The sequence below is a fragment of the Eutrigla gurnardus genome, assembly GCF_963514095.1.
Source record: "Eutrigla gurnardus genome assembly, chromosome: 18".
In the NCBI taxonomy this organism is placed as follows: Eukaryota; Metazoa; Chordata; class Actinopteri; order Perciformes; family Triglidae; genus Eutrigla; species Eutrigla gurnardus.
In genome coordinates this window covers 15,843,171-15,867,017 of record NC_139929.1, presented here as the reverse complement: position 1 = coordinate 15,867,017, position 23,847 = coordinate 15,843,171, and the positions used below count along the sequence as shown (strand labels likewise).

The 23,847-nt window shown below is 41.4% G+C and overlaps 1 protein-coding gene across 2 annotated transcripts in view; it reads left to right on the top strand.

Moving 5' to 3' along the window:
* vav3 (vav guanine nucleotide exchange factor 3) overlaps positions 1–23,406 on the top strand; it is an 84,822-nt gene extending 61,416 nt beyond the window's left edge. Inside the window, exons 19-28 of one of the 2 annotated variants that reach the window (XM_084034079.1) lie at positions 783–801; positions 3,891–4,021; positions 6,020–6,085; positions 6,760–6,794; positions 7,087–7,203; positions 10,235–10,322; positions 10,912–11,041; positions 16,304–16,384; positions 17,874–18,025; positions 19,567–23,406. In XM_084034079.1, the coding sequence (XP_083890205.1) occupies positions 783–801; positions 3,891–4,021; positions 6,020–6,085; positions 6,760–6,794; positions 7,087–7,203; positions 10,235–10,322; positions 10,912–11,041; positions 16,304–16,384; positions 17,874–18,025; positions 19,567–19,611 (864 nt within the window). In that variant the 3' untranslated portion in view covers positions 19,612–23,406. The remainder of the gene's footprint in view (positions 1–782; positions 802–3,890; positions 4,022–6,019; positions 6,086–6,759; positions 6,795–7,086; positions 7,204–10,234; positions 10,323–10,911; positions 11,042–16,303; positions 16,385–17,873; positions 18,026–19,566) is intronic. The other variant, XM_084034080.1, reaches the window with a different exon arrangement.
* Positions 23,407–23,847: the final 441 nt, after the last annotated feature.

Here is a 23,847-nt window from a genome sequence, read left to right as displayed (position 1 = left end):
AAAAATGTGCAGGTAAGATTTTTATGTAAAAAAAAAAGAAAAAAAAAAGGAGAAATCCAACATCATCAACAAAAAAATAATAATAGTACTGGGGTGAAGTGTCCTTGTTAGTTGATTTTATTTCTGGTGTCAGATGTGTAGTGATGAAAAGTGTGCTTTGTGCAGAAAAGGTGCTCAGCACAAATGCAAAGGGCCAAACTTTTTAACTAAGCAGGAACTTTCCCACCAACGACTGCACACAAAAATGCATCAGTGCAGGGTTTTGGTTTGTTGTTGTTGTAGAAGTAGTAGTAGTAGTAGTAGTAGTAGTAGTAGTAGTAGTAGCAGCAGTAGCAGCAGTAGTAGTAGTAGCAGCAGTAGTAGTATTTTGTGTGTATATTAACTTTGAAATGTTTCTGCTGCAGTGAGACACAGTAGTCACCGTCAGTGCATATGGGTTTTACTATGGAGTCGCCCATGCCAGGCCCGATGCATTTGGCCCTCATAAGGGAGATAGCAGGCTGGGTTGAATTATGAATTGTGTGTGTGCAGCAGTAGAGGGGTATTGGGAGCTATGAACATGTTAACCTCACTGAGTGTAGCTAATAATTGATTTAGCTGGTAATAATGGAGTAAAGGGATGCAGGTTGCGCTTGGTTGACTTGAGATATTCACACTCACATGGCGGTGGTGTGTCTGCTTGTAAATTATCTTGTGATCAGTGGAGGACAAGATGAAAAACTATGTGTCTAAATGTGCTTGTGCCTGTTTCACTGTGTAATTCTCTCTTTGTATTTTTTCAGTGCAAAGATCGAGATCCAGGTGAGAAATTCAGAGCACAACACAACGCCAGACATCCTCCCACCTCGCACGCAGCCTTGTCTTCCTTCCACTGGAACGTTCTCCTTCCCGAGACGTGTTTATGTGCATAGAGACAGTTGCTCCATAAACAAATAACCAGATTTTGGAATGTAATCCAGGCCCCTATTGATATGAACTACTGCTGGTATCAGCTTTCAAAACTAATACTTTAAAGTTGTACACCATTTCAGGGATTATTAACACTTATTTTAATTATAGATCAATCTATTGAATATAGTTCTAATTCATTTTTATATGGATTTTAGAAATATCTGATAAATGTCCCTCACAGGTTCCGGTGACTTCTTTGCATTGCTTATTTTGTCAGAACATCAGTCCAAAATTCAAAGTTTCCTGCTTCTCACATTGGCAAAAAATCTCTTCATACACATGTTTCAGTCCTACACCTTTTCCATGTTACTAGGATTACTATCAAATCCTTTTGTGGTAATTCACTTTAGCTGTTTTTTTATGGTCTCAAGCCCTGAAACATGCAGTTTATAAACAAGACCAAACATGAACAATTTGTCTCCATCAGGCTGTTTGTCTGGAAGGGCAACAGGTTTGCATGAAGTGCCACTGGCATGATGTCATAATAATAATTTTCAGCTGAGGGAACCTGAGGTATTGAGGTAACTTGGCTCAAACACAGAGGAAGGCGTACCTGGTAGCTATTAACTGATTTCATTATTGCAGCTATGACCGAACGGCTCATGTAAAGAGTTGAAGTCGAATAAAAGCAAACTAGAATAAAATCACTTGGAAGTATGTGTAAAGGAAAAGTAAATACTGTATTTCCATGCCATTGCATTTCTGCTGCCCTCCTCTGTGGTTTTATGTCCCTCAATCTCTCTCCAATAGAAAATGAATAACATGCAGCATCCTGTGTGTGCGTGTGCGTGTGTGTGTGTGTGTGTGTGTGTGTGTGTGTGTGTGTGTGTGTGTGTGTGTGTGTGCCTACGCTGCACCGAGGGCCTTTAATCTCTCATAAACCTGGCTTCAACACTCATTTTTCCACCCCTCCATCCATTATGCTGCAGAAAATCATTTCTGACTGAAGACGCATTAAAATCAATAGGCATTTGATTGCCCCAGCTCTTGGCGTTTCATAATATTTCGACGCTGCTCTCTTTGTCTGTTTTCAAAGGTGCTCTAGCACTTGGCCTGTCCTTGTGTGGATAGGAATGCAATTCGTGCCCCCAAGACTCAATTCTCCATGGCCCGGTGTCTTTAGAAGTCCTATTCAGGCGAGCTAGTACATGTCAGGCTGCCAGCCTCAGTGCTACAACACTGGAACCGACCCTGAAAGAGAAGAAAGCCCGATACAGACATATGAGCTGTCAATACAATGTTGTTGACGTCTCTATTATTTGCCTTAAGCTTTACCCTTTTCTCCATGCGCTCACTTGAATTTCTTTTTCTCCCATTGTATTCCTGCACAACACTTATCGCCACACAATGCAGGGCCAGATATGCACTCTTCATTTGGCGTGCGATATGAACTTGGGATTTGTTTGGCATGGGTGGCTGCTTTGTAACAGACATGTTACCATTCAATTCCACTGATATCTCGGTGAATAATGGGATCAAAGTGGGCCATTGTGCAAAATCAAACAGTGCAGACTGTGACTGAGGTCATTTCAACAAGTAACAGGTCAGCCAGTGCAAATACTTACTGCAATAATATTATGGAATATCTACGGGTTAGTATGCTTCAGTTAATAATCTATCAGGTGAGGGAAAGTTATGCATAATATGAGCTTGAATGTAGCCAAGAAAAAGGAGGGAAATGGTGGTCCATTCCAAGACATGACCATTACCAAGCATACTGAAAACAGTATATGTAACATGTTTTTAAATCATGGTCCCTCAGGAGGCCAGAATACATCGTGCAACAGTAAACAGCGTCACTCCCACTTATCTCTTATCTACGAGCCCGATAACCAGCCGTGCACTGTTGGTTATCTGTAATATGATAATGGGTCCAAATGATTAGCAAGGGCAGTACACTGGTGACAAGGGGTGTGTGTGTGTGTGTGTGTGTGTGTGTGTGTGTGTGTGTGTGTGTGTGTGTGTGTGTGTGTGTGTGTGTAGTTGTACACTCCCTCTCATTACCACCTGTAATGAGATCATGAATAGTTTAGTAGAGCAAAGATGCACTTTTAGAATGGCAAACATGTCCTTTTAGACCTGAGGTCATATAGTACATGCAGGCACACACACACACACACACACACAGAGGCAGTCTCATATGTAGCCTTGCATTGATGACCAAAGAAATCCTGCCCTAGTTTGTCTGTTAAACAATCACCATACATCCATGGTTCACATGTTGAATTGGAATATATGAAGAATTTCAGTTCAATTAAATACACTTTTTTTTAAAACTCGTGGTCCATAGTTTTACATATTTTTATGGTCCTAAAAAAGACAAAATGCAAATATGTATGGCAGACACCCCATGTAAATAAAGTAAACAATTGATATCACCATGAAACCTCCCCAGATGATTACTCACTCAGGCAATTATTTTTTTGTATTACCTAAATACAAATAAATAAATAAAAAAATAAAGCCACTAACTGTGGCAAACTATCTGAGATTCTATGTTGAAATATGCAAATGAGGCATTGGCTTATCAAGTATGTGCTGTTTTTGCGAATCTCTTTGTATCACAAAAATACTGTCATCAAGTGATTAAAAACAAATTGTATTTTCCAATGTTTCCTTTCCACTAGTCTGAACGAAGACATGTTATGGAAGCAAAATAGCTCAAAATTGACCAGTGCATGGATACAATGCTATTGCATGTATTTTCTCCCTTAAAAATAAACCAAAAACAAATAATTAATCCGTATAAAACCATCAGCACCACTTCTTAGTTTAAGAACATTAAATTCATTCTCATGAACAATAAATTAAAGAAAACAAGGATAAAAAGTGGTATATTTTTTTGCTTTTGTGTAGTTTTTGTTACAGTGAACATTGATGAGGCAGATTTGTTTGAAATCAAACCGTATGGAGGAACTAACTGTGTCCCCCTCTTCCAGGTCTGCCTAAAATGCTGGTAATCAGGAACTACTTTGGCGTGCCGAGCCCGACATCTGGTCCAGCACTCAGCATCCAGACTGGTGACATCATCGAATTAATCTGCGCCGACCTTCACAGTCCATGGTGGCAGGTCAGAGATCACACTCTTAATCACTTCACACTGAAAAATAGACCTAGTGCATTTAAATCTCTAATTTCCTCCACTGTCAGACCATCTAACCCTCATACTGACCTCATATTCTGTGATAGGTTTCCAATGATTTCAGTCAGTTCTGCCTTTAGCTAGATCTGGTAAAGACAGCATGGACCGGTTTTTATGAAATGGATTTTCCACTAATGTCCTGTGCACCAACTTCCTCATCGGTTAAAGATATGTCGACATCGGCGTGTAGGTCGGACGCTTTTAACCTGGGCCAAGTCAGGTCATTTGGACTGAGTTTGGCTGAACAGGCTGCATGTGTAAATCTACTTTGTGTATTTACCCAGAGGTAATTATCTATTCAGCAGAGCACTTACTATAAGGAAGTCAAACTCCCACGCACTGGAAAATGTTTTAATCATTTCATGCATGTAATTACCGTTGTTGACAAAACATGTCATTTACACTTCACTGGAGGGGGAGAAGAGCTAGTTTCTGGAAATCTCCACACATTGTTGTGTACCTTTACTCACTGCAAGTGTGTTTTTAGAATCAAAGTCATCGTAATAATTAGAAGTCCTGAAAAGGCCTCCGTGTATTGACATGGACTACAGTACTATTGTTTTATAATCAGACACGCAATGAGGAAACCAACCGATCTCATAGCACTTAATACAAAACAGATGAAATTGATAAAGAATTCAATTAACCCTGTGTGAAAGCTTAACTGGAGGCAGCTACAGCCCCACAGTCAGCAAACATTCAATATCCATCACCTTTGAAGTCAGTGGACCGTAATCATTTCTGTTCTGGGATGCGTGGAAAAATAGAATCGATCACTGTAATTTCATTCAGCAGCAACCATCTGTTTACTCTGTCAGTGTTAGCAGCTATAATCATGATCACACTGTAGAAAGCAAGGTTTTGTACAAGGACTGAGAACATGTCCTGAGCTATAGCAGGGATGCGACAGGTGGCGGCCACAAACCCATCAAAATAGACCGATGGGCTGCCTCTCGCATGATGGCACAAAGCAATCCCTTATTCACTATTCCCTCTGATGTAACACCCAAGTTAACACAATTATGATCCTCTCAGTACCCTAATGAACCCCTATAATCAATGAAAATGTAAAATTTGCATTTTTATCTAAAATCTAAACCAACATACACTGTCAACAGGCAGCGTATTGTATTGTGTATTGGTGCTGCAGATACTGTTGTGGTTAGAGATCTGCCAACTATAAAGTAAACATAAACAAAATCATATTTAAACTTTTCTTCATATTTGAAATTGGCGATGCAATGTCCACGCAGCCCGCAGACTTTACTCTGTAATAATGTAATGTAAATACAAATATCTTTGGAAACATTGTACAAATGTTTATGAAAATGTATTAAAAGGTTATAATATAAAAAAATAATATTTGGGACAAATTGGCAGCAAGACTGACTCATGTCTCTTAATACATCAATTAACAGGGCAAAGACCAGAAGTGATTTAGAGCTAAATTGCAGGTAACAGCAGGAAAGGGAGTGGACCCCGGCTCAGTTCAGAACTGCAACAGCAGAAAGCATACGCACTCTTAATGGGAATCATTTTTGAGCCTCAACTTCCTTTCAGCTATGGAAACCATGACTGGATTATTGTCCCACATAAATCAAATGTTCTGTCAGTGAACAGAACAAAAGCAGCACGATCAACCCACAGCGCCTGAGTCAGTCGGGAGAAGATGCACCACGGCCTCCCTATTTATACAGACGGAGCCTCCCCAGTGTTGATAAATCAAGGCACTGAGCTTAAAGAGTCATCACCATGGGAGGAATAAGGAACTCATCCTCTTTCCTTCTTCCTGCCAGCCATTATTTCTACAATAGTTAACTAGGGCTGTAAATCTACACCGCTCTGTGTTGCAGGCTAATTGTTTCTGAATAATGGAGACAGAGTCAGCCAGATGTACATAACACAATTATCACTTTGTGGTTTCAGGGCAAAATCCTGACGACGAAAGAGGTTGGCTTCTTTCCAAGCGACGCTGTGAAGCCTTGCCCATGTGTAAGCAGCATTTCCTTCTAGTCCTTCGCTCTATTGGGGGACGTGGTCATCTTGCTAAGTGTGCTTACTAGCAGTGATGTGAGGGTGGTTGGGGATTTGTGAGGGGAGGTAAGCTATTTTACCTGGCATGAGAAGACAAGCCTGCCCGTGGGTTTTTTATGTTCTGAGCACAAGGAACTCGTGTTGTCTTATGAGATAAATGCGGTTTACTGTCTAATTCACTTCATCATTAAGAAGCAAAAAAGAAGCTGGTGTCTTATAAGGAACAAGCTATACTTTATATGTAGAAACTAAGCTTGAAAAGCTGAGAGGGAGGAAAAATGGTTTGCATTGCCATCACTGACTTAACTGTGTTTCAGTTGTTTTTGTGCTCCCGTCTATAAATCTCTCCACCACTGGGTAGTCATATTCTATTTGATAATATAACATTCCAGCTGCTTCAGGAACATGAGCCTTCCTGTAGATAACAAACCATTATCATCATGTCTACACTTTTGTGAAGATAAGAAGAGCATTATGCTGTTTTATTGGGATTGTAATGTTTTATGGAAGGGGTAAAGCATCAGCTTGAAAACAGTGGAACTGGCGTGACGTATTTTATGAAGAGGTGTTATTTTCATCCAACCGCAATACGATGCACAACAACAAATGTCCTCTTTTGCTCTTTGCTCCAGGTCCCGAAGCCCGCCGATTATTCCTCTCAAGCTTGGTACGTCTCACTCTGAATGTAATGCGCAAATAAGGATAAAAGTGTGAAAATCATTGCAACACAGATGTAAATGTGTTGGAAGATCAAACCAAACCTGTACACAGGCTGATAAGTAATACGTCATTTAACCCAGATAATGACAAAATGTTATACCTTTTTTTCCACAATAATCAAAGCAATTACACTATGCAGCTCTCACCTGGATGTGTACGAAATGTAACCAGCTGACAATCCACAGTCAACCAATGGTATGCAGAGAGTCGATAACTTCTTCTCTTTTTGGCTGTTGTAGGTTCGCGGGGCCCATGGAGAGGCTCCAGGCAGAGGCCGAACTCATCAACAGGGTCAACAGCACCTACTTGGTCCGCCATCGCAGCAGAGAGTACACGGAGTACGCCATCAGCATAAAGTAAGTGTGACGGTCCTATCAAGTGTTCAACACCCTCACATTCAGGAAGCGTCACCATCTCTAGTTGAAACTAGATTCTTGCATTTCATTGACTTTAATTAAAAATAAATGAAAATTATGCACAATTTGTACTCATAATTGGAGTGCATTTAAAAAGTAATATCTGTGATTGCTATTTATAATATCATATTTCTGGCCTTGCCGTGGGTCTGGCTTCCAACAATCATCATATTTTATTGTTTCTCTTTAAGGCGACAGTGTTTTCTGTGTCTGCTGCTGTTCTGGCTGCTAGATCCATCAGATGCCTTAAGCATGACCACAGTACTGACCAGATGTAACTCACGGCTATACAACACAATTTGAAGCACCCATGTATAGTTCTACGATGCAGGATGATGTCCTTTGAGACTTTGGTTAACCACAGAGAGGTGTGTGAAACTGACCAAACCAGATGCTAATCATGGAGCAGCATCCAAGGAGTGAAGGCACGTAGGAGTATTCATTATGATTTGACCTCATAACCCACAAAAACAATCTTATTAGCTTATAATTAGAATCACAGAGCCATGTTCATCTGGGTAATCAGAAAATAACAAAGCGCATTTCAGAACCGCGGGATGTCAGTGACCCTATTGTTTGTAACTAAACTCTTTGCATAAGATAAACGCCATCAACGAAGAGACGAGCCAGCATGCTCCTCTGTGAGAACTTTTTCTTAGCATCCTTCTTTTCTCTGGAATGGATACCTTCCAGTCCCTTCCACTTCCGTCTGTGCTGAAGTCTTAATTGCCTGTGAGCACACAGACGGCAGTGGTACTGCGTGTGAGACTCTTCAAGGTTATAAAACCTCCGCCGTGAAAGAGAGAACTGACAGAGAAGCCTTCATTGTGGGAAGGACATTTAAAAAGAATTACTCACAAATGGAAATACCCTCTGCACTCTTTCAATGTCTGTTTCTCTAAGTAGTGCTGGCAAGAGAGTTTTTTGATTTTGTCTCCAAATAACCAAGAGACCCCAGTTCTGTATGAGTTAAGCTCTAGCTTCTTAAATCACTGTATTCCCAAAGTGTCTGGGCAAACTGGCCGCACATAGTAGAGAGCACCTCTGGCTCTTTAGAGCACCAATAAAACCTTGAGGAAATATTGTCAATACAAGTTTACTTTCAACATGGAGAACTAGCTGAGATTCGCCAATTACTTTTCAAATTGTTTTGTTGAGTTCAAGGAACCGTTCAACGTTTTTGAGAAATATGTTATATTTGGTGTCTTGCAGAACGTGAGATTGATAACTCAATACATAGGCGTATTTATCCCATTTTTAGGGTTAGCATCACTAAATTGAGTCCCAGCACCCCTAAAAAATATTGCATAGATAAATGCAATTTTAAAATAACAGTCATGTTGTCTTTTAAACGCAAGCCAGTGTTTGAAGCTTCCACATGGTCAAAAAACCATAGACAGTGCTTACTTTAAACTTATTTTATATTTACTTATAATATTTTACCAACGAAATACAACAGACCCACTCAACCGCATCATGGTATGGTAGGATCCACTTTCTTTTTCTCCCACCTGCCCCATTCAATCCTGTTATACCTCATTATATTTTTATTTTAATACGATTTCATTTGTAGTACTTTGTAAAACCAAGTGATGACTTTTTAGCTCAGCATTAAAGTAAGATTTCCAGTCACAGTGATTTCCCCTACCCCAAAAGTCTAATGTTCTTCATTCACAAATGTTGGAATGATAGTCCAAAATAACGTTAAAATGTACAGTTTTTCATTTAAAGAAGACATTTTTTTTAGATCAATGGGTGCTCAGCAACCCTAAAGCAATGTTCCTAGAATCGCGCCTCAATATAAATCCAGGAGGCGGCTATCTAGCTAGCATAGCTTAGCTTAGCATAAAGCTGGAAACAGGAGGAAAGAGAGAGAGAGAGAGAGAGAAAACAAGACTGCCAAATACAAACACCTATAATGCTCACTAATAATACGTTTCAGAAGTTGTTTAAATGTAATTTGTCAGTTTTGTCAGTTTTAAATAGTTCAAACAAACAAAAGACAGTCGACTGGTTTTGTGGCTTTGGACGAAGGCCAGTTTGCAGACATTCTGCTAAGCTAGCCTGCTGCTGGCTGTAGTGTTATATTTAAAAAGGTGCAGTACACGGGATTCAGGGCATTTATATAGCAGCAAGCAACTAGTGCCACTAAAGTGCATGTTCGTGTATATGACGTGCCCCACATCTGAGATCATGGTCGCCCCTCTGCACTCATACAGCGGTTCCAGGTGATAACACCGTCCTGACCAACGGACACTTGAGGATGCCTCCAAAAGTGTAATAAACATGTTTACAACCTGGAACAAAAAAAACTGTCTCTATAGCTAATTTCCCCATTCATGACAACACACAACAGCACACTTTTCTATATAACTCACCCATTTAAATGATATTAAAAATTAAATTTAGGCATAATTAAAGGTGTGGCCACCTTGGTTGACAGGTGTTGTCACGATCAAGGTGGCCACTGCCGGACCCGCCCACTTTGAATTTTACAGAATTCATCAGAAACCAATGGGTGACATCACGGAATTATCAGTCTGTGGTTGAGAGGCAATAGAAATGCATGCAAATTAAAACTCGTAACTGAGACCTGACCCAGGACCAGAGTCGAGTATATATTCTTAATGGCAAAAGTTGGTTCTTGAGAGGGTAAGTGGGATCTTTCTGTTGGGTCTGTTGGCCTTGGAGTTTGGAATTGGGTTTAATTGTCCTCTGGTGCCTTTCTGAATCAGGACTCTCAGCCCCCCGGTGAATGCCAACACAAGCATGCGGGCGGTGGGGAAAGGGGGTGCGGTTACACACATGCGCACATTTTCCTGACCACCCATCATTCATGTGTCACAAACCTGTGGGACCCTATGCATTACAGCGACGGCCGTGCTCTCCACATAGGCCAGGGGCCGGCTGCCGATCGATGGCGGTGATCAGAGACGGAAATTAGACTCATAACTTATTCAATGGCCCACAGGTACAACAACGACGTGAAGCACATAAAGATCCTGACCAAGGAGGGCTGCTTCCACATCGCAGAGAACAAGAAGTTCAGGAGCCTATTAGTGAGTCTTTTCAGCCTCTCTTATTTTTTAAATTCCACCACTGCAATTCATAAATAAATCATCATGTTCCCTTAATGAAGTGTCAAAACCCGAATTTTTATTTTAGCAGTGTGCACAAAAATAGTGGTGATTCGCGAAGTGTTTATACTGGCCTGAGGGCTTCAGTATTAAAGAGAAGTCCAGTGCATATTGGAAAGATTTTTTTTATGCCAGCACTGTATTTTCTGGGATTTGCTGATAACAGGTGTTGGAGTGTAATATTTGAAATTTCACCATATTTCATAGATTCAGAAACCGTGATCAATCAGTCCAATGTATTCCACTTCTACTGCAGGTTAAACGCAGTAGGAACTGTGGAAATAATAAGAATCATTTGAACAACGACATGTATGTTTCTAATAAGAGCTGAAAAAACACGGTTGATTCAGCTGGTTTTACAAACTGACTTTAAAAGATATATGTGGCATTCAGTAAGCACCAATGCAAATGACTGCATATCCATTAGTATGCTTACTAATTGCGTGTGTGTGTGTGTGTGTGTGTGTGTGTGTGTGTGTGTGTGTGTGTGTGTGTGTGTGTGTGTGTCCAGGAGCTGATTGAGTACTACAAGCACCACTCCCTGAGGGAAGGTTTTAGGAGTCTGGACACAACACTGAAGTTTCCTTATCGGGAATCGGAGAACGCTGCTATGCACCGCTTCAACCGGCCGGGTAGCAACAGTGAGTAGATCTGTAGAGTCACTGAGAATAGAAACAGTACATCAACAGTATACAGTAATGGTTCCAACTGATGATGCAAGAACTGTAAAAACTACCGACAAATGATTAAACACGTTCCTCTAAAATTAGATTTATTTCTACATATACAATTGAAGTGCAGATATTTCATGTTTATACCAGACCAGACTTTGTTATGTCAGTTATTGACTTGCAGCCATTAAAGGCACCCGGTGAAGTTTTTCTGATAGTGAGATTGTGATTCAGAAAACTTTATTGTTCATCAGACTTCATGTGTCAAAAGCATCCGTTTATGCGGGTAGGCCAAGGCGAGGAGGGCAAGATTTGCTAATGGTAGAAAACACGTTTCTGAAAAAAAAAAAATCTATGACTAATTTCAGCATTAGATGATAATGATAAAAAAAAAAAAAAATTCTAAGTTTGACTATTATTTTGACTCAATTTTGAACATTCTTAAAAATGCATGTTACAACTTACCAGAAGCCAAAGTAGTGTTGATTTATTTGTGTGACCAACAGTCTAAAACCCACAGATATTTAGTTTATTATCATATAAAACCCAGACATTACATGTAAGATGCTGAGAGACACATTTTAAACAGTAAAAGCAGTCTGTGTGATCTGACGCCGTCACTCCGCTGATCTTCCACGCTCCTTTTCATTGTTAATCGTTTTGTTTCAACCTGTAACATGCTGCTGCCACTGGCTCTGCTGATTTCTTCCACCGCTCCTCCAGTCCGTCTCAGCTCCCTCACACGCTGCTTTAATTCACTTGGCAGCATCTCCACAGACTTAAAAGAGCTCGGGAGCTGTTTGTTGTTAAAACACCAGTCCGGCCTTGTTCTGACGTTAATTGCTTTTGACCCAACTGTCAAATGGTGGTTGGAGAACCCACTAAGCATGTTATTAGATTTGATAACACTCTCTGGACGTTGACTGAAGATCAAATCGTTTTGAGTGTCAGCGGAGAGAGAGAGAATCCGGTTGAACCTCCAACGAGTGAGAGCCTGCAACATTTATAATTTAATGTAATAATAATAATAATTATTATTATTATTAAAGACTTATATACCTAATGGCTGTTACAGGAAAGTCAAATTATAATAGCATCCATTCATATTTAAATTGTTTAATATGTTTTTTACTTTTCCATGTTTTATTTATAAGTCATAATGTCATGGACATATGATGAATGCAGATAATGCGAAAGTAAAATTGGTTATTTTAAGAGTAACTACAGTAATTATGCATATCGTGTGTATATATATAATATATATTATATATATAAAAAATAAACTATATAGATATATAGTTTATTTTAAAGATATCTGGTTACTCAGTTTTTAATTCATTTTTACATCAGATAATATTTCTTCTATAAATATATGAATTTTTAATAATAATTGTTAATCGAAATAGTGTTTCAAATAATTTGAAAATAAAACAAGATTAGGAATTTGTAACATAATAAAACTACATTCTCGTAGTTATTACATCACCACCTGAAGATACGTCTAAACTAAGTGATAGTCACTGATTGATGATATTCTTCTTGAACCAATACATCTACTACGCATGTGTTATAGTTATTTGTGATATTAAATTGGAAGCTCAGCAGCAGATTATTGTTGTATTTCTGCTGTCAATGCTGCAAACATCGTTTTACACTTCAGACAGCTCAGAATAGGTTCCTCATTGATGCCTCAAGAAGTTGTCGGCAAACTTTTGCTCTTGTGGATGTAGTGGTGTGCTGTCTGGCAGTTGTTTTTGTTGTGTTGCCGCCTACCCCTGTAAGAATGAGCTGTTTGTTCTGTATGAACAAACAGATCATGACAAAACAGCTGTTGTAGCAAAGCTGTACTGATGATTATTTAAGCGTGCGGCTGCTGCTTTGTTAGTCATTACCCTCACTAACCCGCTAGCTTGCAGCATTCAGGTGTTAGATATGTTATTTATCAGGGCTGAGTAATAGAGAACATGCCATCCATCGTGATGTTTTCCCTTTCTGACTTGGAATGTAACAGATGTAGGGTGTGTAACTTTGAACAGGGATTTTAATGAGACGATGTTTGGGTTTGAAATGAAGCAACAGATGAAACTTCAGAGCATTGTCAAAGTGCCAACTGCAGAGTTAACATAGACGTTTCTGTGACAAAACCTAGTTTATCTAGTGTAGTTTGGTTATGAAGAATGTTTAAAGAAGTGTTTCAAAGAGCAAAAACACTGGAGGTTTTTTGGCGAGGGAGGAGAAACGTAAACATGACTCCTTTTCCTTGGTTTTACTGGCTTGTCAGATAACGCCAGGTGGGAATACGTTTGAAAAACCATCAAGAGAGCTGTAGGCACTGAAGTAGAAAGTGGTGTTCGCCCTGTAAAACATCCGTGGTCACCCCACACGAGCTGATTGTTTCAAGCAATGCCAGGAGATAAGGTATTAAACAGCGTGTGAGCCGGCCAAGGCAACATTGCCCATCAGTTGGTTAATGGAAAATGTATGACTTATCACAATCAGTGGCAAAATGGGATTCCATTTGAACCCCGAATGCCACTGCATGCAACGGCTTGCTTGCGATCACGTTCCACGCGGGAGAATTGTGAACAGATTGTACAAAGCTGTTTGGTTGTTCTGGAGACGGCCTGTTGTTCAAACTCCGCTTCAGAACACAAGTCGAGACAGCTTCAGTCCAAATTAGTTTTGCTCCGGTGTGGTCTTCTATCTTGTAAGCAGCCTCCTCCTGGTGTGCAGACTTCATTATCTTCCTCTCTTTCACTTCTAAATGACTTTTGTTTTGATTTCCATCCTCCTCGAGCACTGTCGGAAGAATGCTAATTAATGTTAATGCTTTGTTTGAGTTTTTTTTTTGTTTTTTTTTTTGACAGCTTTACAGAAGGCAACCTGATTGATGGATTGTTGTTGTTTTTTTTAACCAATATGCTAACTACAGCAACAATAGCAGTGCTAATCCAAAATATAAATGAATATGCGTCCATGGAACTATCTCAGCTGGCAGCGTGCGTCGGACTCTGGACGGCTGATTGGATTTCAGCTCATCTTCACTCTCTTGTGAAGTGATACAGCGTGTGTGTGTGTGTGTGTGTGTGTGTGTGTGTGTGTGTGTGTGTACTCTCACTCTCCGTCTCTGCTGTTAGACAACCGGCCCGTATTGTGTATTCCGGTGTGTTCCTCAAATCAGATTGCAAAGATGAAGCATGTGAAATGCAGCTGGTGTTGTGGTGACTGTTTGAAGTGGAGGGTGATCCCTCTTCATATTGCTTGTACCTAGACACCATTAGAGGTTGCTGAGCTGTCTCTCAGTGCTCTGATTAGTATTCATTTTAAAAACCACTGGAGCTCTGCTCTCCTTACAGCATATCAATAACCCAGGCCAGTTAACTTGCCAGCAGTGTGGTTGCGAGCGGCACATTTTTCATAAAGTTTGGGCATTCGTCAGGCATTATGGGGATTAGAGTTTCTATTCCTGGTCGCAGAAATAAAGAAGGCATGCACATTTATAAAAGGAGGGAAAATGTGTTATGACTTAGGTTTGAAGCCAAGGTTCTTAATAATAAACTGTACATTATTAATAATCACATGGTTTATTTACTCTAATAAATATAAGCTGCTATTTATAACTCCAAATAGTCTCCACCTATAGAAAGGTTGTAAAAGAATGAGATTGTACACATGTAAAAGGAGTCCTACATCTTTTTTCACTTTGGACTTGTTTAATGTCTCGTTGTAGTTGCTTCTATATGCAGTCGTTTTGCACCATTTTGAGGTCATTTTGTGTCTCTGTAGTTGTTTGGCATCCCTTTTTGGTCATTTTGAATGTCTTTGTGGTTGTTTTTGTGTCTCTTTATAGTCGTCTTGTGTCTCTTTCTTGTCATTTTGTAGTAATTTGGCTTGTCTAGTTGTTCGATTGATCTGCAAACAGAGATGTTAATAGTCACTTCACAAAGAGGTTCTGGTCCGTGGATCCCTGGGCCTGTGTCCAGTAGGCTCATTTGGTAATCCATTCTACCTCGTACCTCCTGGCTTCTGTCTCTATACTGGATTGGATTTTGAATGAGAGTTTTCCATTACACGGACAGTACAAATGATTCCTCTATCAGGAATCAGATATTTTGTTTAACCCACCTAAACTTTTCTGGACAAAATCATTCATTGGCTTCCAACTACTTTTATTGAATTTATACTGTAAAATCTTTTTTAACTGAGAAAAACATCAGAACTTTCTCCTGACTGTACCTGCATGTTGATATTCCAAAATAACCCATTGGACTCAAATCTATCCATAAAGCCTAAGGTACTAATACTTGCCAACTCTAAGTGTTGGAATCAGATCAATGTCTGGAAATCCAAAAGCAGTGGGCCTCTGGTGGGTAATTGTTCAAGTTGCTTGCTAGATAAAGACACATTTAGTCCTTCAAACCTAGAGAATTCTCCATTGTTGACATGTGGGCTTCAGAAAGAGTACATAAATCCTGTCAGGATACCACAAGAAAGTACTAGTAATAAAGCAACATGATAGTCTGATAAGTCGTCAAGTTTAACTTGCCTGTTTGTGAAAATGTGTATCTGCATGATGATTGTCTTTATAAATATGCAAATAGAAATATATTCCCCTATGCTGCGATTGTGAGTACACCGCATGTAAATACCAGTGAAGCTGTCGTCCCCCATGAATGATGCAGGCAAACTGGAAACAACATGTGTCATCACTGATGTGTGTTTGTTTTGGATCGTTGTTTGTTTCAGTCAGCGTGATCTTTACATTTTCCATAACCAGAATGCAAAAAATTTGTGTTTTATAAAACGTGTGTGTTAAATCAGAGCAGAACGTCATGCCTTCAAGTGTCCATTTATAATCAGTCAGGTTTTGTAGCTTTAAAATTATTTTGCTGTCACGAGTGTTGACATTTCAGACCAAGAGTCTGATCCCTTGGAGTTAACATTTTCTATTTATTACAGAGCCGTGATTAATACTGAACATACGTTTCGGGGTACAAATGAACCATCAGAGAAAGAACTGTTCCCAGAGGCAGTGTAGACAAAGTACCAGCCGCTAGAGCCCGTCTTGTGCCGGTTGTCATTTATTTTTTAATCAAACTGCAACTGTGTTCTTTGAACCTCAGAGTTGGCTTTTATTTTTTCTTCTTTGCTTCTCTCTCCTTCTACCATCCCTCCTCTCCCCCCCTCCCCTCTCACATCTCTCCGCTCCCTGCCTGGCCTGCCCCGCCATAGCCCCATTGCTCTGCGGCCTCTCTTTTGTAACTCCTGCCGGCTACAGCTTTGTACCTCCTTCCTCTGCTCCCTTCTGGTCAGGTACAGGTATCGCTTCTCTCTCTCTCTCTGTCCGCCTCTAACACTGTTACATTCTCTTGCCTTTCATGTGGAAGGCTGCCGAGCATGCTGGCTGCTGCTCAGTGCGTTCACATCATCGTCTGAATCTCTGCCTTTACGTCTGCCTTCCACCTTCCCATCGCACCATTTCATCTCGTCCATAGTTGTGTGCACAAACATGCCATTCTGTGTGGAGGAGAGGGACTGTTCTAGTGTTAAAGTTGTGCATGTCATTGTGTGTGTGTGTGTGTGTGTGTGTGTGTGTGTGTGTGCGTGTGCGTGAGGCAGACAGGAGTAGTGTTTTAGGTGTTTTCAGAGGCATGTGTGGCTGAGTTGGCGTGTGTTTGCTCGTGTGCGTCTGTCCATCAAAGAAAAGGTGGAGGTGTCCAAATACACAGAGCTCCTCTATATTAGATATTCTCTCCCCACGGCCAGGTTGTAGAGGTCTGACATTCCATTTCCACCTGTCAGCTTAGCCCAGTCTGACCCACCAGTCAGTGTCTGGAGAAGGTAGAAAGCCGGCAGGTTGGGATGGAGCAGAGGTAACTAGCTAACCGTCTCCACAGCTGTCTCTCATCCTGCTGCCTCCCCGACACACACACACAGACACACACACACACGGCTGCCAACCCTTTCCACTCTAAAGAAACTAAAGAACTGCACTCCACAACTACGAGGACTTTGCCACACTTCTTTTTTAGTTTGGCAACGTACCTTGAATCACCCACTGGTAGTCCAGACACACATCGTTCACATTCGTCCTTTCTAGTTTCATTCCAGTTCCTAAATCTTGCTACACCGTTAGTAAATAGTAAATAGGTTTCTCTGAGAAAATTGTATAAAAGCAATCATTAAAGTTGTAACCTCTTGGTGAGACAAGATGTTTGCAATTTAAAATATGATATCAATATTTAACAACATTCCACAGGCTTTCCATATTATCTCTTATTCTCTACTCTTACATTTCATATGTCAGCAAGTTAAAGTTATCTTTGTCAGTTCAATTGGCGACGCAACAGTAACACCTGGATGTTACCGGCTGCAAACATTTAGCAAGAACCAGCTTCTATGTATGAAGCAGTTAGTGTGTACTTAATTCAAACTTACACAGAGCAGCTGTGACTGACTCAAATACTTTAAATACGACTATTTGTGAATTTACAGTATGCCAATGAAATACTTCTATACTAAAATAATCATTTTAAATTCCATAACTTCTATAACTATAAATAGGTTGACGTGTTTAGATTATTTTAAAAAAGAGAGAAAAGAGAAGAGAAAGAATGAGAGGTTTTTGAATGAATGGAAAAATATCACCCATATCATCTGTATGTGTGTGTGTGTGTGTGTGTGTCTGTGTGTGTGTGTGTGTGTGTGTGTGTGTGTGTGTGTATCTCCTAGAACGTTGAATAAACTAAATGTCTTCTTCTTTTTTTTAATCGCCACCTCTCTTTCCTCTCTCTCTTTCTAGTGTTTACTCCAAAGGTGATTGGTGTGGCGATCGCTAGGTACGACTTTAGCTCGCGTGACACCCGTGAGCTCTCGCTGCAGGAGGGTGACGTGGTTAAGATCTACACAAAGTCGGGAGCCAACGGCTGGTGGAGGGGCGAGGTCAATGGCAGGGTAAGTGGCAGCCTTAAGACGCCAGTAAAACACAGCCTGCCATGACTAAATCCACAGGAAAATAAGCTTTTCTGAGGGCTGATACTGGCTTCCAGTTTATCTACTTCTGCCAACAGCCTGAAAAACTTTTTCTGCCGAAATGTATTTTTCATTTGATATATATAGCTTTGCTATATCAGAGAAGTTTCAGAACCCACATTGACTGTGGTAACTCATAGTTTTGTTTATTCTTTCTGGCTGTTAAATCCTCAAATCCAATTTGAGGTAGCGCTAAAAACTGGCTCTTTGATTCAGGAAGATTTGGCAGATATCCTTGTCTACTGGTACCTGGAAGGGACTATTCAGATTTAGCCTGTTTCATCTTTAGTGTGACATGTACACCATTCCAACATTTCTGTTTCCCCAGTATCGTCGCTTGGAAGAGTTAATTTGCTACTTAATTGCACACATTTTCCCATCCAATACCAAGAGCATTTCATGATCAGGCATGCAGAATTAAGAAAATCCTGCTTCTAAATGCAGCGAAATATACGCTCTGACTCCCACTCACAAGCACTGCATTTTAGCTTGGTGGGGAGTGATAGACTGAGTGACAAATTCAGTCTGTGTGTGTGTGTGTGTGTGTGTGTGTGTGTGTGTGTGTGTGTGTGTGTGTGTAGCCCTCAGTAATGTGTCTGTGCCGCGAGTGTGTTTCATCTCAAACAGCTGTTGTAAATGAAGAAGCCTTTCTCTTCTACTAAGCCTGATGTGTTTGTTGATGCTGCTGTGGTGAAAACTAAAGTGTGTATCGCCTAGAGTCTGTCCAGAGCTGTTAGACTCTCTTTAGAGCCTTCAACCAGTAAAAACAAACTACTGCTGGCTGGGGGAAAGAAAACTGTCTGACTGTCAATTACGATAAACACAGGATTTTATCACTTTAACCTAGCCTCCAAATATGTGTTTCATAAGTTGGTTTATTGCAGTCACACAAACTGGCTGCCAGCATGCATGAAATATCATGATATATGTCAATAGGCCACTGCTGTAATGTTTGACTAATCGAATAGAAAGGAGTTCAAACTGAAGTTGATCACTTGCGCCCCCTACTGGCCAGTTGAGAGTCGCAGTCAAGTCAGCAATCAATGACGTCATAAAACAATCAATAAATGAATCACTGCAGCCACGAGAGCTCAAATGAGCACAAACATATTAGGCTAATGGGTCCAGTAGTATATGAGATTAGCCTTGGACACACACACACACAAACATAATCCCCTGGTGAAGATAATAATGAATTATTCATATTATTTTTATTTTATTCACACATAATATTTCATAACATAATTATTCACACATTGAATGACAGTCTGTGAAACATTTAATCAGACTTCACTGTTGGTAAAGATTTGGGCGATGTGAAACGTTGAATTTGTGTTCCCAAAAATCAATCTCCATGCTTTATTTATCAAAATAAATGTGTGAAAAGATGGAAAACATTTGCAGTAACTGTCACGTTGTAACCTGTGAGTCCACCACTAATGACTGATGTGTCCCCCCATCAGGTGGGCTGGTTCCCGTCCACATACGTAGAGGAGGGTGAGGAGTGAAAAGTCCAACAAGGGAAGACGATTCAGATAAAGGAAGAACGGCAGCAGTGGAGGAAGCAACCTGTGAACATAACAGTGAGCACCAGAGCCAGCTTCTGCACCGCTGCTTACCCCGAGTGTTACTTTTCAGAGTGATGCAGGCGTTGTCACTCTCCTCCGTGGAGTCCTGTTGCCGACACACCATCCCAGAATCCTTTGGGAGAGAAAAGGGGTGACAGTACATTGCAGATGCGAAGACGCCCCATCATTTCTGGTTGACCCTGTGTGGCTAAGTGACTCCAGCAAGTAGCAGCTTGCCTGTCAGCGGGGCACGAGCCCTCGCCAGACATCCCCTCCTCCCTCCCCACCTTCATGCGTCCATCCATAATTCACCCTGTGCTCCCTTCCCCTCTCTGCACCAGCCAGCCCCCCAAACTCCCACCTGTCTCTGCTTGCCAAGTCGGCCGCCGCCAGTCCGTCAAAAGTAGATACTGTGATGCCACTTCTCCATTCATGCAGCCACCCATCCTGCCTGGGAGAATAGAGTCATCTGAGCTGGAAAAAGACCCACACTAGATTCTCTCTTTTTATTTTTTTTATTTAAAAAAATCCTTTAATCTCTCTCTGTGAAAGGATTTCGCTTAGTTTTGACCTTGCCTGTGAGTTTCTTCCACTAATGCAGGTGGTTATTGATGACTTGATGACCCAGATTCACACACACACACACACACACCACCCACCTCTCCTCCCCTTCAGATTACGATCGCCTCACGCTCGCTCTTACAGGAGATGTAAGAGAGAGGGATGGCGTCGGATAGCATCGCTGCACAGTGCCAGCAATTGATCGCTGTTGTTCCTATTTTCCTCCCACCTCCTACATTCTTTATCTCCAGCCTCTCATGTTTTTAGTTGTCTTGGCCGTTAGCGATCCTCTGCTCTTATCGGTGGCAGCTCTGTCGACAGGAGCCCATTCGCCGAGGGTTTATCTTATCGGAGGCATTAGCAGCTTGTCGGGGAACGAGCCACACTACCTAGAAGCCTCCCGTCCCCTGGACGCAACGCGAACACAGCCCAAATTTGTTCCTCTCTCCCTCTCATTGTCTCCGCTTTGTTCATGTCTTGAATTGGTTTGTCGTCATCTTCTGACATGATGAATAGGATGCAGTTGATTGCATTCAGCAGAATGCAGTAATACTGTGCTGATAGTTGTCTAGCCAGGTTTGTACTTCTGCAACATTTTCACCAAGTGTTCATTGAGACTGGAGCTTTTAGAGGTTTGTCCTTCCTCACTCGAGAATGTAATATGTGCAGAAACAATTACAATTTAGTGGATTTATTTATTTTAAAACACACATTAAAACACACACTATCCTCCCTCTCACCTTCTCTCCTTAATCCACAGTGAAAGAGGATTTTCCCACATTTGAGGGAATAAATACCTTTACAATAAAATATGCCATGCAACACACTCCTAATGTTAACTCCAACACCGAGTCTCAGACGGACAAAGAAGGTGGCGTACAAAGAATCTGAATGATCCATTTTGTCTGGAGGTGAGACCTGAAAACCCCCAGCACATGATTTTGTGCAGCGATGTTTTAATCTCAGACAGGATGTTGATTCTTGTCTTTCACAGACGGAGAATAACAAGACAACAAACCAAAGGGGTTTGGTATATGTAAATATGGGATCTTTTATTTAAATCACAGTTGATTTGTGTTCACACATGAGCATAAGGCAGGCAAACTCTTTGAACCAGTCTTCTGTCTTTAAAGCTGTTCTATATGTCATATATTCCCCCCCACTCCTCAAATACAAACCTTCACACACGCCGGAGCATGACATCTTAAAAACCGCCCATCTCTTTTCTGTTAAGGGAAACTAATAATGCAATATCCGTCGCTGAAACATGCATGGAGGCCGTTTACTCTCCGTGACAACATAAGTGAGAACATGTGTCAGACATTGAATAAAGACGGAACTTTAAGAGCTAATGGAGAAGTATAAGCAGAAAGGCGTCATGTGACTACATCGTGGATCCTGCCTCTGGGAGCAGCCCTCGGGGCATTGCTTCCCCTGTCCTCCCCTGTCATGTCTTCATTGTGCACACGCCATTACGGATCTAAGTAAAGAATTATTGCAATGCTTTTGTGTGCACTTAATGGAACCATTATGTGTAAAAATCCTCAATAGTCCCCTGCCAGCCCCGCCACTCCATACCATTATTATATGTTTGACAAAAGATGTGTTAGTTCTCAGTCAAACTGTGTGATACTGGACTGAGGAAATGTGTCAAACATGCTCATATTCCTGTACTTTTTGCATTGTGACGTCCCTCTTTATCCAAATGATCAACACTGTCATTAAGTGACCACTAGATGGAAGCATCCTAAACACATCTCCTCCTCTCCAAGCCGCTCACCTCCGACTTGCTCAAGTTTGGAGATGATGTCATCTGATTAGGAGGAGGACAATATTTAAGGCCTCACACTTGTTGCTGTGAGTGAGAGGGAGGCCTTTTAGACAAATACGTCTATATAAGTGTGAATACATCACACAAGGTTTAATGCAGGTGTAATGTTCGTCAAGTATCTTACGAATTCTACCAGATGTTATCAGATTCCCTTTCTTTCAAAATCTCTTGATATTCCAGGGAGGAACCTCCCTTCCTGCTTCCTAATACGTCTGCAGTCTCTGACCAGTCAAATATTATAAGTAACGTATTAAGGAAATCTGCGGTGAGGCAGTGAAGACGATCCAGCACAAGCGCCTCTCCCGTCTTGGGAGAACCGGAGAGGCACAGTAGGCTTTCTGTAATCGCGGACTCCGGTAATCCACTCCCGCGCTGCTCCTCCGCCCAGATGAACTCTGACAGCGGGGCCGTTTACAACTGCAGGCCTTCCTCCACTCCGAGCGCGCTTGCAGGGTTTTTTTTGTGTGCAGGAGGGACGGGAGGAAGGCTCAAGGGTATCTGTGATCTAATCATTACACCATCTCCTCACCCCGGCGACCTCGCTGCATCCATCTCTCTGTCGGTTCCTCTCTCACCTTGTCGCTTCCCTTCTCCCTCCCTACTGCTCCCTCTCTCTCTCTCTCGCCATCTATCTTTCATCCAATCTCTGTCTTCCCTGTTCCTCTCTGTATTCTGTCCCTCACGCGATGCTCTGTAGGCTGTAACTGCTGTATGTTGGCGGGAGGAGGATAGAATAGAGAGAGAGAGAGAGAGCAACCACAGCAAAGTGAGGACTAAGTCGAGGAGAGAAACGCTGCCAATTATCACCTCTGTTATCTCCTGGTGTAATGTGCCGTGTGTGCACAGATCATGTCCATATGCAGAGGCACACACCGCGTACGTGTTGGGAAACATTTTGACAGGATTTAGGGGCCGGGCAAGTCTTAGCCCAGCAGGGGGTCTCAGGATACAATCTTCTTAACGGACATAAGAGGACAATTCTGAAGTCACCCGGACAGAAACATAATACCACGCATACCTGAAGAAAACATGTCATGTAATGCTTCTCTCTGGGCTGAAAAGCAACCCCTAATCCGTTGACAAATCAACCCCCAGCTCTCTGCGTTGCATCGCTATCAGCGCTCCCTCTCGACTGAAGGCTGCTCCTGTTGTCCCCACGAAGCCAAAGATGTGTGCTGTACTTACTGTACAGTGTTTTGTCTCATCACCACGGTACCCGACCTCTGTGGCCTAACTCTAAAACTGTGCAATCTGGACTGTGTAGCGTTACCGTGTATTGTTGCTGTACCATACTGTAAAATATGTACATAGCACATAATAAAGATATACATTGCTTCTTCTAATGTGTCGTCGTTTCATATAATATGTTCAACCAAAGTAACAGCTAAGTGGCTAAAGGGAGCGCTGCATATTGTTGCCAACTCTTGTTAGTCGATCCAAAAGAGTGTAAGTCAGTCTCTGGCCTTTTTTTGTGGTCCGTCTCATCTCTGTTCGCTCAGCATGCTCAGAAGTGACCCTCTGGCTAAAATTAGGAGTCCTTGAAGTATAGTAGTGCTCATTAAATGGCTGCCGTGGTGTTACTGCCGTCTTTCTTGTTGCTGTTCCCTCCACAGGACCTAAATAACCTGCAGCCAGTGGGGTGCTGTTTCTCACTAGCTTATTGGCTAATAGGTGTGAATGAATGTGGGGATAAACGGCGGGTCTCTTCACCGTTATCTTGCTGATAATGATGGACCAAGTTAACCATCCTTCTAAATATAGCCTGTTCAAATGAAGCCCAAAAA